This window comes from Myxocyprinus asiaticus, chromosome 26 (assembly GCF_019703515.2).
Source record: "Myxocyprinus asiaticus isolate MX2 ecotype Aquarium Trade chromosome 26, UBuf_Myxa_2, whole genome shotgun sequence".
NCBI lineage: Eukaryota > Metazoa > Chordata > Actinopteri > Cypriniformes > Catostomidae > Myxocyprinus > Myxocyprinus asiaticus.
In genome coordinates, this window is record NC_059369.1 from 46,954,811 (window position 1) to 46,982,054 (window position 27,244).

The window sequence follows — 27,244 nt, forward strand, 5'->3', positions numbered from 1 at the left end:
GAGAAAAATTATTTTGTCGATTTTAGATTTATAATAGTAAAACAATTTCAACAAAACATAAAATATATGAACAATATTCAGTATGTCAGCTATATAATCTTTTATTTTAAAATTCTGAGCATTTTAACAAAGGGAAACATGAGACATAAAAACATGGTGATTAGATAAAGTTTGCCATTGTTTTCTGTTATTAAATGAAGCACTTCCTTATTTCACCCCCAAAGGCACCATTAACAATATTAACATTAAATAACATTAAACATTAAAATGGTCCTTATTAATACTATGTTTACAGAGAATTAAGTACTTTGCTTTATCCAGTGTTCATACACATGAAAATAGAGCGATATGTGTTTGAACTGTACTGCTGCAGATTAGAAATATAAGATATTTGTTCAGTGAATCAGAGTAGCTGCCTTCTCAGTTCAGTGAGTCATTACACCTCAGCAGGTGATTCAGGAGTCAAAGGAGCCTTTTCTGCATCACCCGTACACAGATGAACACAAGTACTCATCACAGACTATAATGCCATGCCAACTATGATGTGTGAACCATCTTTGTTCGGCTCCGTTTTCATGTCCAGAGAATCCAAGCTGGACGGCGTGTCATCCCGTGAGGGGTTTTTGTGTGAAGGGAAGAAAGGCACATATTTGGTCCAGGAGAAAGTCAAGAAACGAGCAGTCATTCCACAGGGTAGCCCGTACACATCGTCACTTTCCAGTGCGTTCTCAGACTCGTTTTGGTGAGCACTGTTCCACGCGACGATGCCCCGTTCATGCTTTGTTCCTGCGAGAACATTAAATGGCTGATGACTCACTTTTATTCATTTACAAAGTGTTTTTATTCAGTTTATTGTACACATAAGCTGACAGGATTGAAGTGAACTCACCAGGGATCGTGTTATCAAGGAGAAATCCAAAGAATCCTCCAACAAACATACTGGTTGTGAGAAGTACTTGAAGCACCTGATCCAGTTCAACAACACCTGTAAGACAGCGAGAGCAGAGGGCGTTATGTCATTTGTTTTTGAAGCTAATATTTAGTTTCTCTTCAGCTGATTATAGGTTATATACCTGTTGCAATGGCTGTGGGATTTTTCAGTATCCAGTTGGGAATCACAAGCCCAGTGAACAAGGAGAATCCAAAGATGAAGATGTTGCGTGAAGAGTTCATATCGGCGTACTAATAAAATAGAAAGCAGAGGTCATATGAAGACATGTTAGGGGAGTGAGCTCACATTGCTTGTGTTTTTGTGCATTTTCTTTTGTTTCAGTCAAATGTACCTGTAGGTTTGAAACTCCTGCTGCAGTAATTACCCCGAACATGACCAAAAACATCCCTCCAATCACAGGAGTCGGTATTGTGCTGAAGATGGCTCCAATTTTCCCAAACACTCCCATTATGATCATTATAAACCCGCTGGCCACAATCACCATGCGACTGCCGACCTGCAGAGCGGGAAAGTTTCTCTCAGTTAATGTCATTTAATTTCACACTAAAATATGCAACAATCTGTCAACTTTTTTTATTTTTATAAGGCCTTTAGAACCATTATAATATTGCATCTTGAATGCTATTTACATCAGATGTAATGGGATAATACAGTATTAATCTTACACAATCATTGTGAAAGCTGATTAAATGTGAAGTAACTGGATAATTTATTAGTAAGCGGATGTAATTGTTGTAAGAGCTTGTACTTTGGTGATTCCCAACGCTCCGACATTCTCGCTGTAGGAGGTGGTTCCATTGCCGGTGCCCCAAGCACCTGCCAGCAGACAGCCAATGCCTTCAATACCAATGCCCCTGTTAATGGCATGTCTGGGTGGTGGAGGGGCACCTGATAATCGGGCACAGGCGTGATAATCACCCACTGACTCGATCATCGAGGAAATGACCCCTGCCAGGATCCCGAAAACCCCTCCCAGACTCACAGATGGCACACCCCATTGACCTGGAAATAGAATTTCATTTAAAAAAACTCACTGCCATGATACTACAGTGTTATGGGTGGTTGCTAGGGTGTTGCTATGCAGTTGTGAAGGCGTTCTGAGTGTTTTTAGCATGTTGGTGTTTGGTTGCTTTCAGTGGTGAAATGACCAGTGATGCAGTTTTAATGATCTCTTCAACATGATCTAATAATGCTTGTTTATTTTGATAGAAGTTATTATAAAGGGCTATCTTTGGTTTACAGTGAAGAAATACCGTGCTTTCATAAAGTATTCAGACCCCTTCATTTTTTTCACATCAATCTACACTCTATACCCCATAATGACAAAGTAAAAAACAGATTTTTTATAAATATGCAAATTTATTAAAAAGAAAAAAACTGAAATATCACATTGACATAAGTATTCAGACCTTTTGCTATGACACTTGGAATTTAGCTCAGGTGCATCCCATTTCTCTGGATCATCTTTGAGATGTTTTTACACTTTGACTGGAGTCCACCTGTGGCAAATTCAATTGATTGGACATGATTTGGAAAGGCACACACCTGTCTATATAAGGTCTCACAGCTGAAAATGCATATCAGAGCAAAAACAAGCCATGAGGTCAAAGGAGCTGCCTGCAGAGCTCAGAGATAGGATTGTGTCGAGGCACAGATCTGGGGAAGGGTACAAAAACATTTCAACTGCATTGAAGGTTCCCAAGAGCACAGTGGCCTCCATAATCCTTAAATGGAAGAAGTTTGGAACAACCATGACTCTTCCTAGAGCTGGCCGCCTGGCCAAACTGAGCAATCGGGGGAGAAGGGCCTTGATAAGAGAGGTGACCAAGAACCCGATGGTCACTCTGGTTGAGATCCAGAGATCATGTGTGGAGATGGGAGAAACTTGCAGAAGGACAATCATCACTGCAACACTCCACCAATCTGAGCTTTATGGCAGAGTGGCCAGACGGAAGCCTCTCCTCAGTGCAAGACACATAAAAAAGCACCTAAAGGACTCTCAGACTGTGAGAAACAAGATTCTCTGGTCTGATGAAATGAAGACTGAACTGTTTGGCCTCAATTCCAAGTGTCATGTCTGGAGGAAACCAGGCACCACTCATCACCTGCGCAATACCATCCCAGCGGTGAAGCATGGTGGTGGCAGCATCATGCTGTGGGGGTGTTTTTCAGCAGCAGGGACTGAAGGACTGGTCAGGGTTGAAGAAAAGAGGAACACAGCAAAATACAGAGATATACTTAATGAAAACCTGGTCCAGAGCGCTCAGGACCTCAGACTGGGCCGAAGGTTCATCTTCCAACAGGACAATGAACCTAAACACACAGCCAAGATAACAAAGGAGTGGCTCCGGGACAACTCTGTGAATGTCCTTGAGTGGCCCAGCCAGAGCCCAGACTTGAACCCAATTGAACATCTCTGGAGAGATCTGAAAATGACTGTCCACCGACGGTCCCCATCCAACCTGATGGAACTTGAGAGGATCTGCAGAGAAGAATGGCAGAAAATCCCCAAATCCAGGTGTGCAAAGCTTGTCACATCATACCCAAAGAGACTTGAGGCTGTAATCGCTGCCAAAGGTGCTTCAACTAAGTACTGAATTAAGTGTCTGAATTACTTATGTCATTGTGATATTTCAGTTTTTTCTTTTTAATAAATTTGCAAAGTTTTCAAAAATCTGGTTTTTGCTTTGTCATTATGGGGTTGGAGCCTAGATTGATGTGATTTTTTTATTTATTTTTTTAAGCATTTTAGCTGCATCTTTACAAAATGTGAAAAAAAAAAATATGAAGGGGTCTGCATACTTTCCGAATGCAACATATATGTAGCTTTTTCAGCAATTAATGAAACCAGTTTTAACTCTATTCAGTAGTCTTATGATTATATCGGACATGTAACGGGTTGATGAACACACATACTCGCACGTTTAACACACTTCTAAAGCCTGAAAAATGTGGCATTAAAAAAATGAAAAGGTAACACTTTACAATAAGGTTCCATTCATTAGCATTAGTTAATGCATTAGGTATCATGAACAAACAATGAACAATACAGTTTTTACAGCATTTATAAATCTTTGTCAATGTTAGTTAATAAAAAATACAATTGTTGATTGTTAGTTCATTTTAGTTCACACTGCATTAACTAATGTTAACATGCACAACTTTTGATTTTAAAAATGTATTAGTATATGTTGAACTTAACATTAACCAAGATTAATAAATGCTGTAAAATTATTGTTCATTGTTAGTTCATGTTAAGTAATGGTGTTAACTAATGTTAACAAATGAAGCCTTATTGTGAAGTGTTACCAATGAAAATTACAATCAAACGTGCAAAATGCATTTACTGCTTAAATTATGGTTGTAAATAATAATATTTGAATTCACTATCATAATTTTCAATATCTGAGATTTTTCATTTTCAGATTGAAGTTACTTACTGCATTAAAAATACGTGCAAAGACATAATTTAGAAGTATTACACTTTTTATTCACAAATGCTTTCACAAACAGTATGTGCTGTGGTGGTTGAGATGTCCCGTTTGTCCTGTTAGATCTTACATTAAGTTATAAGATCATCGTTAGATCAAGTTTGGACTCATATCTGTCACAGCAGTTGCACCTTTTTTATTATTATTTATTTGCACTGTCATTGTTTTATTTATTTTTTTATTTTGTGTGAATCCTTGTGAAAAGTTCAAATCTGCAGCACTTTTGGGGCAATTTTAGCTCAAATTGATCAAGGTGCCCATTGACAGCAGTTCTTTTCTGGGGTGCCAGAAGAATCTGGAAGTGCTGCCGCCGAGCATTTGTTTGTAAACAGTAACTTCATCTATATGGCTCAGATCATCAATTTTAAGTCTTGCTTTCCTTTAATTATACAGTATGAGGCATATTAAATAGCTGAATATAACATGCACTACACGTTAATTGTGCTGGTTGAAATACCTGGGTAGGGAACTCTGAACCAAGGCGCTCTTCCAGTCACATCTCGTTTAACATCAGTCCGTGCCAGATGACCATACTGCTCAGGGTCTGATGGCAGGACATTGTAGATGGTCAGGATGTAGCAAATCAACCACGATAGAGTGATTCCCAGCAGGACCTGAAGAAACCCACCAAAACACAACGCTTCAGAAGAATGAAGTTATTCCAGAAACAGTTGTAGAAATGCAATGACTTACAGGCAGAATCTGAAATATGTACATCCTGCTGATGTGGAACTTCTTGTCTTGGCTGTATGAGGGGAAGGGGATGGCGATATGCCGGAGATACTGTGAGAATATCACTATTAAACATGTTGTCCTGTGGAGGAATGGAGAAACAGAGCATGGCCTCTTTAGTTTAACTGTCTACAGATTATACCAAACATGAATATTGAATGGATAGTTCACCAAGATATAAACATTCTGTCATCATTTATTCACCCATATGTTATTTGAACCCTTTATTACTTTTTGTCTTCTGTGGAACACAAAAAATGAGATGTTTAAGTCTCAGTTTTTTCCATACAATGAAAGTAAATGGTGACCAATGCTGAATCTTCTTTGAAACTGGAACTTATGAAGCAACAAGCTCCTCGTAATTTAAAGTAGTTCAAATGCAGTGAAGCTACTCTTTTACAAAACTAGTTAGCTACACTACAAGCTACTAACACATAGTTTCAAACTACATGAAGATGATATTATTTAATTATACAATCAGTTATGATAGCAGAATTCAATAATATCACCTGATAGTTATTGTCTATACTGTATGTAATTGTGTTGACATTCGCAAAATTAACCATATTGTTACTACAGTCATGGTTACTACAATTGTACAATAATAATAAATATTGTAAAACCGTGGTAAACTGTACCAAAAACCTAACAAACAAAAAACTTGCCGTCAACAGTCATGATTACTACAATATTGCAATAGTAAAACCATGGTTTATTTTCATAAGGGTTAAACAAATAGGGTGACAACATTAAATTTAAACATAAATGTATGCTTGGAATTTACTAATAAACTAGAAAACACCCTATCTTATATAACTTAATAAAAATATAGTGATAAAAAGCAGCAATACACAAAATTGCTTCAAAAAGAAGCCAAAGACCCTTCAAGGCTGTGAGGGGCTCAAGTGAATCAGTGAATCATTTATATAAATGTGACAGATCACTATCTCTCTCATGAAGGAGGAAGTGGGAGTCGGATAAACAATCCTACGTAAGTCTTTTTCAATACACTTTTCAGCGTAACACAACAATTTGCTTTTCAGCACAACATAAATGAACACACACACGATCACAGCTGCATGCATCTCTCTCCCTCCACTCCGGTGGTCTGGATTGCCCTTTTATCCCTCTCCAGGGATGACAGCCAATCATTACTGAAAATAATGATGTCATCAAAATAGGCAGCAGCGTAAGCAGCAGCGTAAGCAGCATGCGATCTGAGGATTCTGTCCATGAGCTGCTGAAACGTAGCCAGGGCCCTAAACAAACCTAACGGAAGCGTCACGAATTGGTGTAATCTGAATGGTGTGGAAAATGCTGTCTTTTCACGGGACATGGGAGTTAATAAAAAATGTAGAATAAAAGTGAGCCGCACCTAACCGATCGAGTATCTCATCAATCTGTGGCATCGGATACACATCAAATTTAGACACTGCATTGACTTTTCTATAATCCACACAGAACCGGACTGAGCCGTCACTCTTAGGAACCAGAAACACCGGGCTGGCCCAGTCACTGTGGGATTCTTCTATAACCCCCATATCCAGTATGGCCTTTAATTCTTCCCGAACCACTTCTTTTTTGTGTTTGGGTAATCGGCAGGGGCGATTGCATACCACTACCCCTGGGGTCGTTTCGATATGGTGCTCTATGACATTTGTACGACCGGGGAGAGGCGAGAACATATCGGAACACACTCCTTGCAACCTTGCAACCTCCGTGGCATGGGATGGTGAGAGGTGGTCTCCACAAGTGACAGGGGTGACACGGTCGATGACTTTTAAGTTCACCTCCGGCCCGAGCTCCTCCCTCTCCGGAACCACCATTGCCAAAGTCATGGGAACCACCTCTCTCCATAGTTTTAGGAGGTTGAGGTGGTAAATCTGATGTGCTCCACCTCTATACATTCGTTTCACCTCATAATCAATTTCCCCAACTCGCCGTGTGACCTCAAAGGGTCCTTGCCACTTGGCGAGTAATTTAGAGCTTGATGTGGGGAGCAATACAAGGACTTTATCTCCCGGTGTAAATTCCCATAGTCAAGTACCCCTATTATACAGCTGGCTTTGACGTTCTTGTGCCTGGAGCAAATTCTCCTGTGTTAATTGCCCCAGCGTGTGGAGTTTTGCTCTCAGGTCAAGAACGTATTGAATTTCGTTTTTTTCCCTCCTCCCAATTTTCCCATAGGACGTCGAGCACGCTGTGCGGTCGACGCCCATACAATAATTCAAATGGGGAGAACCTGGTGGAGGCTTGTGGGACCTCTCGCATTACAAATAATAGGGGCTCGAGCCACTTGTCCTAATTTCAAGCGTCTTCGTGCACAAACTTACGAATCATATTCTTTAGGGTCTGATTAAATCATTCGACCAAGCTGTCTGTTTAGGGGAGGTAAACGCTGGTACTAATCGATTTAATCCCCAATAATTCGTATAGTTTGCGTAGTGTGCATGACATAAACGTAGTGCCCTGATCAGTGAGGATTTCTTTCGGAATCCCCACTCTGGAGATCATTCTGAAGAGTGCCTCTGCAACACTACCTGCGAATGCCTGGCCAATAGAAACGGGCCATTAAATGGTTCAGTGTTTTTTCCTGCCCTAAGTGACGCACTATAGGATTATAATGGGCCGTCTGGTATAACATTTCCTGACGGCTCTTTGGTATTAACAAGTGGGTTGTATCCTCCTTTGTCTGAGTGTCCTGTGTCACTCAATACAACCGATCCTTGATAATCGAAAAATACAGGTATGATACAGGTCGAAGGCGTGCCTAATGGTTTCGTCTCGCGTCTGCTCCAGAGGGAAGTCCCTTGCAGGGAATCCTCTTAAGGGCTGGGGAAGCCAAGACTTCCCCCTCCCTTATGTCTTCCTGACGTGGAGCTGATGTAGACGGCCCTGGCACCGCCTCCCCAGCCAACGAATCACACACACTACATAAACCAATACACTTTGTTACAGGACTCATCCACACATATTCCCCTCAAGAAAGTTGTATATCCAGCCAATTCATACCCAAGATTAGTGGATGGGAGAGGTGGGGACTAACCGCAGCCTCGACCCTATGCTTTTGTCCCCGAAATTGAATAATGACTGTCACTAAAGGGTCATTTTGAACATCCCCGTGAACACACCTTACCTTCACCTGCCGGCCTGTGTCTAAAGCCTCGGACTGAACCAAGCATTGGTGAATGGAGGTTTGATTACAACCTGAGTCCACCAAGGCTTGGTATGTACCCCCTTAATACTCACAAGTATCCGGTACGCTCCTGCTCAATTGGGGGCAGACTGTGGCAGGTCGGGGATCTGGACCAATGTCTCCACCTCCATCGTGGGGCATCGGTCCCCATTCGGTGGCACTGGAACCACTCCGCTGGTGTACCAAGCTCTGTAGCACCTGCCAGTCCTCCACTTGAGCCTGAAAGAGCACCTGGAACTGCTGCTCCTGTTCCATACACAGCTCAAGCAGAGACTGATGTTGGGCTTGATGGATGCTGGCAAGGGTCTTGAAAACTTTGGCCAGCGGCGAGGACTCCATGACAGCATTTTCTTCCTCCTAAATTCGGCATCACTGTGACAGATCACTAGCTCTCTCGTGAAGGAGGAAGTGGGATGCCAGATAAACAATCCAACGTAAGTCTTTATTCAATACACTTTTCAGCATAACATAAATGAACACACACACGATCACTGCTGCGTGCATCTCTCTCCCTCCCCTCCGGTGGTCTGGACTGCCCTTTTATCCCTCTCCAGCTCTCACTGCAACACAAAATAGCTGATAGAGATCATTTTCCACAGGTGTCAATCGTTACCACTCTTCCTCTCCCGGCCTCGCTCTCTACAGACATTGCTTGGCCACACCCCTATCTCCACAATGAACTAGTTCATTTACGTGAACGGTAGTAGCGTCACTACTTTTACAGTAGTAAATACTGAGGTTACCATTCTACCTCATGTCTCTTTCTGTGTTCTATTGCAGAAAGAAAGTCATATGGGTTTGGAACAACATGGGGGTGAATAAATGATGACAGAATTTTAACATTAATTTTAAGCATGAATATATGGGCATGTGCTCTGCCAGTTAGTTATGCCAGTACTGTTGTGAGAAGCACCCACATGGCAGAGATACCCCAGTGGTCTCCTGCGTTCATGCCAGCGGAGTCAAACAGCGACAGGCCAATGAGTGAAATGGTTGGTGCAATGGTCAAAGGGCCAATGAAACGCATGAAGAGGCCAATGAGACCCGAGAATCCCACCAGCACTTGAAACAGGGAGCCCACCATGATGGACCCTTGAAGCTGTGCAGAAATGACAACAGAATCAAGACTTTGTGATTGTTTTAACTGGATAAGATCATCTGGGAAACTTCTAGTTCAACAGCATCTTTACCTCTATCTGTCCATCCAAATATACATACACTGTGCTGTCTTCCCAACATCAGAACAATACTGTGACACTCACCACCTGCATGCGGCTCTGCCAAACGTGGATGAACTCTGGTGAGGTGGTGTTCACCATACTGGCATTCTGTGTCCAGGCCGGACAGCTCCATTCAGGCATTGACAGAAAAGCCATGGAGGGTACTAGAAGAGTAAAAGTGCCACCCTGGAGAATGGGTAACCTACAGTAAAAAAGACAAGAACCTTGTGACCAACAGTCTGCACTCACAGAGGCACATTAAAAACATGATTTCTGCACTTATGGTTTACAGCATTTAATAGATCTCAGATGTGTGTTTTTCACAATCTTTTCAGTTCCTTCATTCAAACTATATACTGAAGATTCAAACTATTATGTTGTAAATAGTTTACAGTCTGTTTAAAATGAAAATGAAAATTCTTTATCATTACATGAAATGGGGAAAATCATATCATATCGTACAACTTTTAGACATTTATTTATTTAGCAGTCGCTTTTATCCAAAGAGACTGACAATAAGGATTCAACAGAAGTGATTCTTCTTAAGGAGACAGTAACATGAGAAGTGCTGCATACAAAGTTTAAATTTTACTAGATCAACCAATCAAAAAACAGCGTTTCAAATGGATACAACACAGGCATCAAATTTTAGCTAGCCTCGTATCCAACACTTTATTTTAACCCTAAAACGTTTTTTGTATCCTGGAAGATAGGAACATTAAAAGGTTGGGGAGAGGAGCAATGAGTGAGTTGGTCAAATTTTTGTGTTTAAAAGGGAGTTACTGCAAATACTGAGGACATGTGACTTTATATAAACTCTGGCATGAACTCACAATCTTTATCTCAAAGTAACATGGTTTCCGTCTTTCAGATGAGACCCGTCTTTCGGATGAGATGTTAAACCAAGTTCTTGACTCTCTGTGGTCATTAAAAATCCTAGGGCACTTCTCGTAAAAATTAGGGGTGTAACCCTAGTGTCCTGGCCAAATTCCCCCATTGGCCCTTCTCAATCATGACCTCCTAATAATCCCCCTCCATTAATTGGCTGCATCACTCTTCTCTCTCCTCCACCAACAGCTGGTGAGTGTACTGATGCACTATGGCTGCCATCACATCATCCAGGTGGATGCTGCACACTGGTGGTGGTTGAGGAGATTCCCCTGTTCATGTAAAGTCCTTTGAGTGTAGTGTCAGAAAAGCGCTATATAAATGTAACATTCATTCTTTTATTAATTCATTCATGGTAGCATTTTTTGAGAAGGCTCCGTTTATTAGTTCTGATTCACCTGTGCTGAGGGTTGACTTTCTCCTAAGGCTTTTCTCCCCAATTCAGACCTGTTACAATTCATTTAACGTAATTACTAATTTTCTTTTTAATAAATTATACTTTTGAGCAGTTATCCAACGTTTAATCTCCCTTATTGTGGTGGTTTATGGGCCAGCCATGACATGTTGTACACAAAAGTTAGATTACTTGAAATCATGGTTAAATTTAGGGTTAGGGGTAACACGTAGGGAAAATCGTATAAACATTGTTCATTGGTTCGTTTATTTTCTCTTTCTCACGTTTTATTGTACGATTAAGATTTTGCCATCTTGTACTATTTTTAGGACTTGTGATGAGACCAGGTTGGAGTGCCTTAACCCTCCATATCTTTAACTAACCTATCCTGTAGCAAGCACCTCAAACAATATGTTGTAGATAATTAACAGAGAAGATTTACAGTGATATGGCTTGATTGAAATCTTGTGAAACAGTTTATAATGCCTTTACTGTCCAATCAGGATTCAGATCTTTAGCTATTTCATGGCTCTTTTGTGAAGTCGTATCAAACAGCACATTTCAATCTGCCATCAACACAATTCTAAAGGACACTTACACAATGCATTTCAAACAGGATTAAGAGGTATTAATATTTTCTTGTGCAAGTTAAATATAGAGCTGAGACACCTGAGGAATGTGGATTTAAAGTCTGCTGAACTTCATTCTAATCAGATGGAAAATTCCAACCTAATCCTATTAAGATTTTCAGTTTCTGCAGGAATCAATCTGACCGAAGTGCCACAAACTTCTGCTGTACATCAGTGAAAGTCGAATTTAGATTCATCATGTTTGATTAGAAGAATGATCTCCTCTCTGATGCTGTTAAGGGAATATTCTGGTTTCAACACAAGTTAAACTCAGTCGACAGCATTTGTTACATAATGTTGATTACCACAGAAATGAATTTAAACTCATACCTCCTTTTCTATAAAAAAATCATAAATCTGTGTTTCAGTGAGACACTTACAATGGAAGTCAATGGGGTCAATCTGTAAACGTTAAAATATCAAATCAAAATCAAATCAAATCAAATCACATTTATTGTCACACAGCCATATACACAAGTGCAATGGTGTGTGAAATTCTTGGGTGCAGTTCCGATCAACATAGCAGTCGTGACAGTGATGAGACATATACCAATTTACAATAACAACAAATTAACACAACACAATTTAAAGTCTAATATACACATAATTACACTCAACAATATACAAATAATAACATACACTGTACAGTATACAATACGCACAATATAGATACACATTATTCAATAAAAATAAAATAGTATATATATTAGTATATATACAATGTACAGTAGGTTGTATTGTACTGTATTGACATTCAGGCTGTCGGTTGATAGTCAGTTGTTAAGACAGAATATAATATAATAATACTATAATTTATGACAGTCCGGTGTGAGATATAAGAGTAAGAGTAATAAAGTGCAGTGCTGATGTATTTTGATCGTGGGAGACCAAGAGTTCAGAAGTCTGATTGCTTGGGGGAAGAAGCTATCATGGAGTCGGCTGGTGCGGGTCCTGATGCTGCGATACCGCCTGCCTGATGGTAGCAGTGAGAACAGCCCATGGCTCGGGTGGCTGGAGTCTCTGATGATCCTCTGAGCTTTTTTCACACACCACCTGGTATATATGTCCTGGAGGGAGGGAAGCTCACCTCCGATGATGTGTCTGGCAGTTCGCACCACCCTTTGCTGTGCTTTGCGGTTGAGGGTGGTGCTGTTGCCGTACCAGGCAGAGATGCAGCCAGTCAGGATGCTCTCTACGGTGCAGGTGTAGAACCGTGTGAGGATGTGGCGGTTCATTCCAAACTTCCTCAGCCGTCTCAGGAAGAAGAGGCACTGGTGAGCCTTCTTCACAACGGCCTCAGTGTGGATGGACCATGTGAGTTCCTCAGTGATGTGGACACCCAGGAACTTGAAGCTGCTGACTCTCTTCACTGGTGCTCCATTGATGGTGATTGGACTGTGTTCTCTGTCTTTTCTTCTGAAGTCCACCACAAGCTCCTTTGTCTTACTGACGTTGAGGGAGAGGTTGTGCTCCTGACACCAGTGTGTCAGAGTGTGCACCTCCTCTCTGTAGGCTGTTTCATCATTGTCAGTGATCAGACCTACCACCGTCGTGTCATCAGCAAACTTAATGATGGCATTGGAGCTATGTGTTGCCACACAGTCATGTGTGTACAGGGAATACAGTAGTGGGCTGAGAACACAGCTGTTTAAGCCCGGAGTTTCTCATCTAGCTTGGAGGGCACTATGGTGTTGAATGCTGAGCTGTAGTCTACAAACAGCATTCTCACATAAGTATTCCTTTTTTCCAGGTGGGAGAGAGCAGTGTGTATTGTAGATGCAATGGCATCATCAGTGGAGCGGTTGTTGTGGTAAGCAAACTGCAATGGGTCAAGAGAGAGAGGCAGCACAGAGCAGATGTAATCTCTGATTAGTCTCTCAAAGCATTTGCTGATGATGGGGGTCAGAGAAACAGGACACCAGTCATTTAAGCAAGTTATTTTTGATTGTTTTGGAACAGGCACAATGGTCGATGTTTTAAAGCATGTGGGGACTACAGACAAAGAGAGGGAAAGGTTGAAAATGTCTGTAAAAACACCAGCCAGCTGGTTCGCGCACGCTCTGATGACACGGCTCGGAATGCCGTCTGGGCCCGCGGCTTTGCGGATATTCACCCGTCGGAAGGATCGGGTTACATCCGCTACAGAGACAGAGAGTGAACTAACCTCTGTAGCTTCGGCCGCGAGCGCTCTCTCCACGAGGGTGGTGTTATTTCCCTCAAAACGAGCATAAAAAGTATTTAGCTCATCTGGGAGAGAGGCAGCGGTGTTCATGGCAGAGTTTTTATTAGTTTTCAAAGTCCATGATGATGTTAATTCCCTGCCACATGCTTCTAGAGTTGGTGGTGTTAAACTGTCCTTCAATCTTGTTCCTGTACTGATGTTTTGCTGTTCTGATAGTTTTTCGGAGGGCATAACTGGCTTGTTTATGCTCCTCCGCGTTCCCGGAATTAAAAGTGGAGGTCTGCACATTAAGTGTCACGCAAACATCGCTATTAATCCATGGCTTCTGGTTCGGATAGATCAGTATTGTTTTGGTCGGAATGATGTCCTCTATGCACTTTCTGATAAAACACGTTACACTATCAGTGTAAAGCTCGATGTCATCATCAGAGGCGGACCGGAACATCTCCCAATCCGTGTGATCAAAACAGTCTTGTTGCGTAGAGTCTGATTGGTCTGACCAGCACTGGATCATTCTGAGGGTGGGTGCTTCCTGTTTCAGTTTCTGCCTGTAAGCGGGCAGAAGCAGAATGGAAGAGTGGTCCGATTTGCCAAATGGTGGGCGGGGGAGGGATTTGTAGCCATCCCAGAAGGGAGAGTAGCAATGGTCCAAAACCCGGTCCCCTCGTGTGTTAAAACTAATGTGTTGGTGGTATTTTGGTGCGACTGATTTGAATCTGGCTTTGTTAAAGTCCCCGGTCACAATGAACGCAGCCTCAGGGTGCACGGTTTCATGTTTGCTTATAATCCCGTACAGTTCCTTGAGTGCCCGGTCTGTGGCGGCTTGTGGCGGGATGTACACAGCTGTGATAATGACCGCTGTGAATTCCTTCGGTAGCCAGAATGGTCGACACAGAAGCATGAGAAGTTCCAGATCAGGAGAGCAGAAAGACTTGATAGAATGTACGTTCCTCTGATCACACCAGGATTTGTTGGTCATAAAACATACACCACCACCTCTGGTTTTACCTGAGAGGTCTTTCGCTCTGTCCGCTCTGTGCACGGAGAACCCCGCGGGTTCAATGGCTGAGTCTGGAATCTCAGCAGACATCCAAGTTTCTGTAAGGCAGATAATGCAGCAGTCCCTTCTATCTCGTTGGGAAGAGATCTGCGCTTTCAGCTCGCAGAGCTTGCTATCCAGAGACTGAATATTTGAAGGTAGAATACTGGGTAGCGGGGGTCAATTTGCACGGCGTCTTACTCTGATGAGAACGCCGGCTCTGTTTCCCCTTTTCCTCATGCATTTCCGCGGCCGGGCAGACCAGACAAAGGGCTCCGCTGCCGTGTTTGTAAACAGCGGGTCAGCATTGAGGAATTTGAATGTCCGGTTTACGGTGCGTAATTGCAGAATGTCCAAAAGTGTTTGTCTGTCATAGACAATAAGGCAGACAACATCCAAGACAAAAAACATAAGAATTGTAAACAAAACAAACAAAGCACTTCCATGTTGTGTCGGAGCTCACAACGCAGCAGCCATACTCGGCGCCATCTTGAGTCACAATGTGTGTGTTAACATGATTTTACTGTGATAAAATCACTTACTAACTGCATCTGTGTTAAGTTATAGCCAATTTTACAACTTAGTTGCCATGACGATGTAACGCCTAACCCTAACCCTGAATCTCTAAAATGATTTAAACAAATAATGATTTAAACATCTTTACAGTTTAAATAATACACAAGTTTTAACAGAAGAATTAATGTAAGTGCTTTTATTAAATTATAAGTTCACATTTCTGTCTTTAAACCCTCCAAAAATTGACCCCATTGACTTCCATTGTAAGTGTCTCACTGAAACACAGATTTGTGCTTTTTTAAAGAAAAGGAGGGACGAGTCAAAATCAGTGTTGGTTGTAATCAACCTTATGCCACAAATGCTGTCGATTGAGATTAACTTGTATTGAACCTGGAATATTCCTTTAAGACTCATTAGATCTGTCGAGTTAGTAAAGCAGGACGTCTTATGCCGGTTATTCAGGTCAACCAGCAGAAGAACACAACAGGGTTTCAGACTAAAACATCCAGAGATGCTGAAAACATTGCCACATTATTCATACATTTCTAGGTCAGTGAACTCTTCTATTGAACGTTTGGACGTTTGGATTGCATTCCCGTGAGATGCTTCACTCTTGCACATAAGCCACTATTTTTCATTAAAGGAGAAAAACATGAAGTCCTGGTTTAAAAAAAAAAAAAGTTAAACAATCAAAAAAGAGAAAAAAAACTCAAATCTTCTTAAAAGAGTGTCTCTAAAGTATGTAAAATCTAAGTATCAGAGATCTATATAGTGAGCGCACCTTCTATTTTTGGATTTAGAGACTTTCAAATTTAGGCAATTAGGCAAACGTATTCCTCATGTGTCATGTTGAATTACACCATCTGCTAAATTAATAAATGTAACGGAAAACAGCAATCACTCTTATCTTCTTCTCACTGCTGTGATTTCTTTCTTTCTTTCATTAGACTTTACAATTATCTCTGCCTATGTTCACCTATGCTTAATCTTAAATTATCCTTTTTGACAAGTCAAATCATTTTATTTGTATAGTGCTTTTCACAACACATATCGTTTCAAAGCAGCTTTACAGAAAATCATGCATTAACAGAAAATGAAAGTCTATAAAGTCTCATTGTGTAGTTTGATTAAATATGATTGTAAATTGTGTATAGAAATTAAATTACTTTGGCAAGGAACACAAAACTCCATAAGATGTTTATTAATGGAGAAAAATAACCTTGGAAGAAACCAGACTCACTGTGGGGGCCAGTTCCCCTCTGACTAAACAACATGAATATAATGGCAACATTACTTATTTATGTGCAGTGAAGGTCATGGGTTAAAATTATTAAACTAAGTAAGTGTTAAGAGCCAGTGTTTAAACAAAGATTTTGTATGAACTGTAAGATTAATGACTAATGTCTTTGAAGTTCATCCTGGATTAACTGCAGAAGTTCACATAGATGCATTGTCCTTTGTTAGTTGGCTGATGAAGGCTTTTGTTGGCAATTAATTGATAGTCTATGCATTAAATTTCAAGAGTGTAGTCCATGGTGATGCAGGCACAGATCAATGAGGTGCATCGCAGTTCAACCGGCAGGCCATTTCGGTGAGGTTAGATGAGGTCCATCCTAAGTACAAGGTTCAGGCAGTGGCATATGAAGTATCTGATGTCTTACAGTTGGAGTTGGAGTTGGCTTCAGTTCATCCTCTGAAGTCCATCATAAAAGACTGAAGTGATATCTGGCTGCACCAGCTGTAGTTTTGTCATCATCACTCAGCGACACGTAACAGTGGAGTCCAACATCAAGCAGGAACGGAGCTGGATCTGGCCGGTTCTGGTAACCTCGGGATATGAATCCCATGGTTTCGACATGGAAACAAATTGAGTAATAGTAGCATAGATGCCATTAAATTTTATGCAGAGTTATAGATTATGAGAAATGTTTCTGGTTCTGGCAGACCTAACTAAAGCAGCCTAATTGTGAGTTGATGGATAAATTAGGTGTATGTCTGGCTAAATAGATGAGTCTTTAGTCTAGACTTAAACTGAGTGAGTGTGTCTGCATCCCGAACAGTGTTAGGGAGATTATTCCATAGTTTAGGAGCCAAATAGGAAAAGGATCTACCACCTTTTGAGGATTTTGATGTTCTAGAAATTATTAACAAGCCAGAATTTTGTGATCGTAATGAACGTGATGAAATATAGCATGTCAGAAGGTCACTTAAATACTGTGGAGCTAGACCTTTCAAAGCTTTGTATGTAGTTAACAGAATTTTTAAATGAATATGAAATTTAACAGGTAGCCAATGTAAAGATGATAAAATGGGCCTAATATGATAATATTTCTTGGTTCTAGTCAGCACGCTGGCTGCTGTTGAATGCTTGTCAACAAATATTGGAAATTTGATTTTCAAAGGACAGATTGGTATTAAATATAACACCCTTCACTGTAGAAGACGACGTAACAGTACATCAGTAGAGAGTCAAATTATATTTTAGCTGCTTATTTTTAGAGGTTTTTGGTCCAATAATTAGTACCTCTGTTTTGTCGGAATTGAGTAGAAGGAAATTTCTGGCCATCCAATCTTTGATTTCACAGACACACTGCTAATTTGGGGAATTGTAAAATTTCATCGGTATCGTCGGCATAACAGTGGAAACTTATTCCATGATTCCTGATAATATCTCCCACAGGAAGCATGTATAAGGAGAAAAGCGAGGCCTTAAAACTGATCCCTGTGGCGATCTATATTTAACTTTTGTTTGATTTGACAATTTCTTGTTTACACAGACAATGTGGTAGCTAAGTCTGCTAAATAGTACCTAAACTATGCTAATGCATGTCCACAAATGCCAACATAATTCTCAAGCCTATTCAAGAGAATGTCGTTATCTATGGTGTCAAAGACAGCACTAAGATCTAAAAGCACTAGAAGAGAAATGCAGCCGCAATCAGATGATAAAAGCAAGTCATTTGTAACTCTGATAAGCGCAGTCTCTATACTGTGATAGGGCCTAAATCCTGACTGAAATTGTTCATATATACCATTTCTCTGCAGAAATAAACATAGCAGGACACAACCTTGTTTTCGACATAAATAGTAGATTTGAAATCGGTCTGTAATTAGCCAATTCTCCAGGATCAATTTGTGGTTTCTTAATAAGCAGTTTGGTAACTGCCATTTTATAGTTTCTTGGGACATGTCCTAAGGATAGTGAAGAGTTAATAATATTAAGAAGAGGTTCCGAGATTCCAGGAAATACCTCTATTAAGAGCTTAGTTGGTATTGGATCTAACATACCTTTAAGATGGCTCTGCAGATGGCCACCTCGGTGGGGAGCTCTCCAATTCTTTTGTTGTTTTTGCTTGTTTGTCCTGTGTTTAGTAATCTTTTTCCAATCAGTTTTACCAGGGATGAACTGCTGAACATTCGGCAGCATATACCAGACAATCTTTTCCCAGTTTTTGACTATTCGGACGCTTTGCTGGACATTTTAGTCGGAGGCACAGCTGTGCTGTTCAAGAGACGCAGGCGAGGGAGACGAGCTGGCGCGCTAGTCAAGCTCTGTCGGTGCGACTTTCGAACAGAACTGCCGAGTATTCATCTAGCAAATCACCACTCTCTTCCTAACAAAACGGACAAACTACATCTCCTCACCCATACAAACAAGGACTTTTCAACCTCTGCTGCCTTGTGCTTCACAGAAACCTGGCTGAGTGAAGCCATTCCGGACAGCACGTTACATCTGCTGGGCTTTCAGCTGTTCGGAGCGGATCGCATCGCGGATGTAACAGGGAAAACGAGAGGTGGTGGAACATGCTTTTACATCAATGAAGGTTGGTGTACAGATGTAACAATGTTAAAGAAGATATGCTGTCCTAATCTGGAGGTGCTCTTTATTAACTGTAAGCCTTTCTACTCACCGTGGGATTTTTCCTCATTTATTCTGGTGAGTGTTTATATCCCACCACACGCGTGCGTGAATGTCACGTTGCAACAGCTGGCTGATCAAATCACAGACACAGAACAACAATACCCGGACTCAGTTATTATTATTCTTGGGGATTTTAACAAAGCAAACCTCACATGGCAACTGCCCAAATGCAAACAGCACATTACATGCCCAACCAGAGACAGAAATATACTGGATCATTGCTACACAACAATAAAGGATGCATATCGCTCTGTCCCTAGAGCAGCTTTGGGACTCTCTGATCACTGTCTGGTTCATCTTCTTCCAACCTACAGGCAGAAACTAAAATCTGCTAAGACTGTAAAGAGCTGGACCAATGAAACAGAGCTGGAACTACAAGCCTGCTTTGACTGCACTGATTGAAGTGTTTTTGTGGCTGAAGACACCAATCTGGATGAGCTTACAGATACTGATACATCATATATCAGTTTCTGTGAGGATATGTGCATTCCTACTAGGACATGTTTAACATACAACAATGACAAACCATGGTTTACAGCAGAACTCAGGCAGCTTTGTCAGGCCAAAGAGGATTCTTACAGAGGTGGGGATAAAGTCTTGTACAATCAGGCCAGGAACACACTGAATAAGGAAATCAGAGTGGCTAAAAGAAGATACTCTGAGAAGCTGAAAAACAAGTTTTAAGCTAACCACCATGCATCAGTGTGAAGTGGCATGAAACAACTTACGAATTACAGGACTCTTGCCCCCAACACTGTAGGGGACCAACATCTGGCTGACGACTTGAATGTGTTCTACTGTAGATTTGAAAGGCTCAATTTCACACCCCACACCTGCACACCCCACACATTTCACGCCGCATCATGGCTGACCCTGCACTCCGACCCCAGCTTAGCTGGGATATGTGAAAAAAAGAATTTCACTGTATATGAGCAAATGCATAATGTGTGATAAATAAATATAATTATAATTATTCATTTATAAATTGTTATGTTTGAGATCTCCCCAGAGTGGCTCGATGATATTAAGGTCAGGAGACTGTGATGGCCACTCCAGAACCTTCAACTTTTTCTGCTGTAACCACTGGAGGGTCAGCTTGGCCTTGTGCTTAGGGTCATTGTCGTGCTGGAATGTCCAAGAGCATCCCATGCGCAGCTTTCGTGCAGAAGAATGCAAATTGTCTGCCAGTATTTTCTGATAACATGCTGCATTCATCTTGCCATCAATTTTCACAAGATTCCCTGTGCCTTTAGAGCTCACACACCCCTAAAACATCAGTGAGCCACCACCATACTTCACAGTGGGGATGGTATTCTTTTCAATATAGGCCTTGTTGACCCCTCTCCAAACATAATGCTTATGGTTGTGACCATAAAACTCTATTTTGGTCTCATCACTCCAAATTACAGTGTGCCAGAAGCTGTGAGGCATGTCAAGGTGTTGTTGGGCATATTGTAACCAGGCTTTTTTGTGGCACTGGTTCAGAAAAGGCTTCTTTCTGGCAACTCGACCATGCAGCTCATTTTTGTTCAAGTGTTGTTGTATTGTGCTCCTTAAAACAACCACACTGTCTTTTTCCAGAGCAGCCTGTAGTTCTCCTGAGGTTACCTGTGGGTTTTTCTTTGTATCCCGAACAATTCTTCTGGCAGTTGTGGCTGAAATCTTCTTGGTCTACCTGACCTTGGCTTGGTATCAAGAGATCCCTGAATTTTCCACTTCTTAATAAGTGATTGAACAGTACTGACTGGCATTTTCAAGGCTTTGGATATCTTTTTATATCCTTTTCCATCTTTATAAAGTTTCATTACCTTGTTACGCAGGTCTTTTGACAGTTCTTTTCTGCTCCCCATGGCTCAGTATCTAGCCTGCTCAGTGCATCCACGTGAGAGCTAACAAACTCATTGACTATTTATACACAGACACTAATTGCAATTTAAAAAGCCACAGGTGTGGGAAATTAATCTTTAATTGCCATTTAAACCTGTGTGTGTCACCTTGTGTGTCTGTAACAAGGCCAAACATTCAAGGGTGTGTAAACTTTTGATCAGGGCCATTTGGGGGATTTCTGTTATCATTATGATTTAAAAAGGAGCCAAACAACTATGTGATAATAAATGGCTTCATATGATCACTATCCTTTATGATATTTTCAAAATCAATGCCAAAATTTCACAATTTCTGCCAGGGTATGCAAACTTTTGAGCACTGCAATACAGTACTGTGCAAAAGTCTTAGGCATATATGATGTTTCATAAAAACATTCATCTTAGATGGTTATTTATATCTTCAGCTTTAGTGTGTCAATAGGAAATATACCTTTTAGACTCCCAAAAGTTGCTTTTCCAAATAGAATAGAACAGTAGAACAGAGAGCCCTGCAACAGATGGAATGGCCCCCACAGAGCCTCCCACTAAACATTGAGTCAGTCTGGGACTGTCTATCTATCTATCTATCTATCTATCTATCTATCTATCTATCTATCTATATATATATATTCCCTTATTGTGTATTCTATATATACTTTATTTTCTGTTCAATTTGTATTTTGTTTTTATATTTCTATTTATTTTTTTTATTTTTTTTCTTATTATTATCTCTGTCTGTTGCTGTATTGTATTGTTTACTGGAAGCTCCTGTCACCAAGACAAATTCCTTGTATGTGTAAGCATACCTGGCAATAAAGCTGATTCTGATTCTGATGTTGTGGCTTTTGATTTTTTGATACGTTTTGTTAGCGCTTCATGACCTATTACAGCGAAGTATTGAAGTTGCTTGTGAGGAAAATTATGGGACACTGTTTTCTGGGGTGCTGTGACAGTTGATTGCATAATTTTATTTCTGATTATTTCAATTTTATCAGTAAAGAAATTAATGAAGTCATTATTATTGTGTTGCGATGGAATATCTGGTTCAGATGAGGCTTTACCTTCAACCAATTTAGCCACAGTACTGAATAAACACCTAGGATTGCTGTGGGTATTTTCTATGAGTTTGCTAAATATGCTGACCTGGCAGCTTTTAGTGCCTTTCTGTAGCTACAGACACTATCCTTCCATGCACCGCAAAATACCTCTAATTTTGTATTCTTCCACTTGTGCTCCATTTTCTGAGCTGCTCTCTTGAGAGCATGAGTGTGATCATTGTACCATGGTGCGGGGCTTTTTTCTTTAATTTTCTTTAATCTAATGGGGCACTATCAAGAGTGCTAGAAAAGACTGTATTTATATTTTCTTTTATTACAAGTTCTTCAAGACTTTTTGTCTAACTGAGTATGTGAGACAATTCTTGAAGATTGTTAGTGAAGCTATCTTTAGTGGTCGAAAGAATAGTTCTACCTGAATGATAGCGTGGTGTAGATTGAGTGACATTAGCTGATCGCAGCAAACAAGAGACGAGGTAATGATCTGAGATGTCATCACTCTGCGGCAGAATGTCTATAGTATCAACATCAACTCCATATGACAGAATTAAATCTAGCGTATGATTATGGTGATGAGTTGGTCCTGTCACATTTTGTCTGACTACAAGAGAGTTGAGAATATTGATACATGCTAATCTCAACTTGTCATTTTCATTATCTCTGTGAATGTTAAAGTCACCAACAATTAAAGCTCTATCTACAGTAACTACTAGATCAGATAGAACATTTGCAAATTCACCAAGGAAACCAGTAATGGCAAAAAAAAACATACCATTTTTATTTATATCTGTTGGTGTCACATTGAGCATGATTAGTTCAAAAGACTTAAACTTATATCCTGTCCTCTGAGTAACACCAAAAACTTCACTGTAAATTGTAGCAACACCTCGTCCTCAGCCCTTCAGATGAGACTCATGTTTATAACAATAACCTGGGGGAGTAGATTCATTTAAACTAATATATTCATCTGGTTTAAGCCAGGTTTCAGTCAAACAGAGCGCATCCAAACTATGATCTGTAATAATTTCATTTACAATTAGTGCTTTGGTAGAAAGTGATCTAATGTTTAGTAGCCCTGGTTACCAAGTTTGACCTTAATCAAATTTTTTCTAAATTATTTAGTGAGTGTTTTGTGTTTGGTAGTTCGGGGAACAGACACAGTCTCTATATGATATTTAGGTTATACACTCTCTATGTGTTGTAGTTTATCTGACCTGTGAGACGTCTCAAGGCAGCTAGCAGACGTTCGGATTAACCAGTTTGTCTGCTTCCTGACCTGGGCTCCAGTTAGTCAAATACTATCACTATTAAGACTATGAACCAAATTACTAGAGAGGAGAGCGACACCTTCCCTCTCTTTAGCAGGTCAGGTCTACCCAAAAAACTCTTCCAATTGTCTATAAATCCTATGCTGTTCTCCGGACACCATTCAGACATCCAGCCGTTCAGTGACACTAATCTACTATAAACCTCATCACCACAACGAGCAGGGAGGGGGCCAGAGCATATTACAGTGTCTGACAACATTTTTCAAGTTCACACACCTCTTTAACATTATCTCTAGTGATCTCCAACTGGCGAAGCCGGACATCGTTAGTGCCGACTTGAATAACAATTTTAGGAAATCTATGTTTAGCATTAGCCAGCACTTGTAAATTTGTTCTTATGTCAGACGCTCCGGCACATTAAATGCATTTAACAATAGTGGCTGGATTCTCTATTTCCACGTTCCTTACAATAGAATCAGCAATAACAAGGGCTCTTTCAACATGATTCTCAGTGGGTGCATCACTGAGTGGGGAGAATCGATTGGAAACCCTAACAGTAATGGGAGAGTGGTGTCGCTTTGCTGAGCGAGTATGCCACCAAAACATCACCCAAATGCCCTGCTGCGGTGGTTCTACAGCTGGAACCAAAGTTTGTGTGTTGCTCACTGTACTACCCGCATCCGACACAGTATCTACCGGCTTCTCTTTCTCACTGACCTCCACTAGTGTTCGGATGTGTGTCTCTAACTCATGATACTTCTCCATCAGCTTGACTAATTCCTTACATTTATCACATGTAAATCCCTCACTGCTGACGGAAGAAGCTTAGTAAACATGTGGCATGCAATGCAGGAATAAATAACATGAGCAGATGCCATGACATACTGCACTTGTTTGTTGTTGTTGTTGTTGTTGTTATGGTTGTTCTTGAGCGGTGAGGGTTTGAGATTGATGTGATTCGATGTGGTTCCTAATTAGCTGATGTTTGAGATTGATGCAATAATCCATGTAAAACAGAGTGGAGAAAAGAAGAAATGCAGTCGAGATGCGAGATGTAGACAAGCGGGAAAAAAACTACTCTGCGATCCACGCACAACTTACCACGTGCCCCATTGAGAGCGAGAACTACTAATTGCGACCACGAGGAGGTTACCCCATGTGACTCTACCCTCCCTAGCAACCGGGCCAATTTGGTTGCTTAGGAGACCTGGCTGGAGTCACTCAGCATGCCCTGGATTCGAACTCATGATTCCAGGGGTGGTAGTCAGCGTCAATACTCACTGAGCTACCCAGGCCCCGATGATCAGAATCTTTAAACATTTGCACTAGTTTAAAAGACACCTCATCACAATGACTCTCCACACGTGATTACATAACGTCCCCCACTGAGTATCGGCTTTGGATTTTTGTCATGGTTTCGGTATTCTGACGTCAAAATCTGTTCCCTGTGAATAACACTGTTTTTCCTAGACTGAGTTATGTAAGGAAGCATACCTCACTCCAAACGTGACCTGCAGTAAAGTGCACAACCCCGACACGAAGAAAATGGTGCTGATGAGGTGACTCTGAGTGAGTCCATCGTGCTGTAGACACAAACCCTGAGACAGGATCAGAGGAATGGCGATAATGCCACCAAACGCTGTGAGACAGTGCTGTCAGAGAGAAGAGAAGAGACATGATCACGTGCATGACACAGTCTGTGTATAATGGAACTGGTCACGTTTATTTAACAGTGCTGGCAAATACAGTAATCAATGATCCATTCGGCATGTCAATCATGTTTCATGGGAAGTTTTGCACACAGCACTCACTTGAATCCCCAAAATGATGCAAAGGTACCATGGTGGGATATCTGTGACACAATATGCTAGTTTGTCACCATCTCCCTCCTCTGAAAAATCATCGTTTCCATTTTTATTCTCTGGCAACTCACAGAAGCGGTCCGCACCGTCACCCTACAGTCAAAGGAAAGTACAGCAAAAAAAAAAAAAAGATAAAAAAAACAGATAAATTAATTACCTAGTAATTTACAGTAATATCTCAATCGACAACCTTTCATGATTTAATTAATTTCACATGGCACATATAAATATTATTCAATTTCCTCTTCATTCAACTGATTCTGCAAGGAAAAAGAGTAAAAACCTCAGGGAGACGTCTCTAGGATTTGTATAGCAAGTTGTATTGGATTAAAATTCCTGCTAAATGCTAAAAATTCGCCATCAAATGTGCACTGATGTAAAAGCGATGAGGGTGTTAGAAAGTCTGTTATAGCTACCAATATTTTTTGCTTATCATATAAAAGAAAGAGAAACTCAAAGTTGCATGATACGCCATTATATACATTTTATGGCTCTTAGAGATAAACACACACATGCATTATCCTCCAGTTACACATTCCAGTCACTGAAGCATGACCACCGTAACAAATAGATGAAAAAGAGTCACTTTATTCACTGTGATAACAATCTGTGTTCAGGGTTGGGGAGTAACGGGATACATGTAACAGGATTACGTATTTAAAATACAAAATATAAGTAACTGTATTCCACTACAGTTACAATTTAAATCATTGGTAATTAGAATACAGTTACATTCAAAAAGTATTTTGATTACTGAAGAGATTACTTTGCATTTTATTGTCATTTGTTTCATTTAATATTTAGTCCTTTCAGATGGAAAACATTTATACATATAAATGATGCGATCCAAAGTGCATTTGAACAGCAGTGAAACACTTTCTTATGATGTGTTACATTCATACGAGCAGACAGAGAAGAACGTTTGAAGTAAGTTTGGAGCAGAAGAAATACAAATAAACTTTGTGTAAATTGTCAGCTTTATGCTAAGATAAAATGCTATTTCTAGACATTTTACATGCACGTGTTACCAGACACGATCATATTTATTTATCAAGAAAATTCACGTTGGATCATAATTTCTTTTTTTCTAGTAAGACCTTTGATATGAGGGCAAAAATCATATTCTTGATAATAATTTTCCTGTAAAAATATATAAAATCCTTAAAACAGGATCAATTTGATTGATCTTGTTTTAGAAACAACACTGCATGAGATATTTGGGTTTTTCAGAGAATGTATTTTTAACATGTGTATTTTGTCTTCTGTACTGGCAGAGGTTCTTATAGTCAAAACAAGCGAAAAAATCTACCAGTGCTGAAGAAGTAATCCAAAGTATTTAGATTACATTACTAACCTTGAGTAATCTAACAGAATACATTAAAAATGACATTTTACAGCATGTATTCTGTAATCTGTAGTGGAATACATTTCAAAAGTAACACTCCCAACCCTGTGTGATTTTTACAGCTGTGTGTTTTTACAGATCTTATAACCAGTCTGAGATAACAGGAAGGTCTGCACAATGAAAACATCCATAATCATATATGTTAATGTTCCTATATTAAATCTGTAAATAAAGAGAAATGATCACACACATTTTATAGCTGTCTTTTATGGATCTTATAACCTCAGATTGACATAACAATATGGAAGATTTACATAATAAAAACAAGACCCGTTACACACCAATAATCATATAATCCATGTTCCCATGATAAATCTTTAGACTTCCTGTAAGACTCATCATTAAAATAATATTAATTTACTCACAGTAAATGCGTAGTTGTCCAGCCCATTACTCGTCTTCTCTGGAGCCATGACTGTGTGTGTGTGTGTGTGTGTGTGTGTGTGTGCGCGCGCTGGACTCAAGAGAACATGTACAATCCTCAATGACAATTCTAAAGAGAGAGAGAGAGGGAGAGAGAGAGGGAGAGAGAGAGAGGGAGAGAGAGAGAGAGAGAGAGAGAGAGAGAGAGAGAGAGAGAGAGAGAGAAAGGGAGGGAGAGGGAGAGGGAGAGAGGGAGAGAGAGAGA

The 27,244-nt window shown here is 40.4% G+C and overlaps 1 protein-coding gene across 1 annotated transcript; it reads right to left on the reverse strand.

Moving 5' to 3' along the window:
• Positions 1-27,109, reverse strand: LOC127417072 (solute carrier family 23 member 1-like). Its single transcript, XM_051656789.1, has 12 exons — positions 26,982-27,109; positions 25,161-25,304; positions 24,844-25,001; positions 9,634-9,793; positions 9,289-9,470; positions 5,137-5,257; positions 4,901-5,057; positions 1,701-1,954; positions 1,284-1,448; positions 1,074-1,182; positions 890-985; positions 1-786 (listed from the first exon to the last, which is right to left on the reverse strand). The coding sequence occupies exons 1-12, from the start codon at positions 27,027-27,029 to the stop codon at positions 521-523; spliced, it is 1,860 nt and encodes a 619-aa protein (XP_051512749.1). The 5' UTR covers positions 27,030-27,109; the 3' UTR covers positions 1-520.
• Positions 27,110-27,244: the final 135 nt, after the last annotated feature.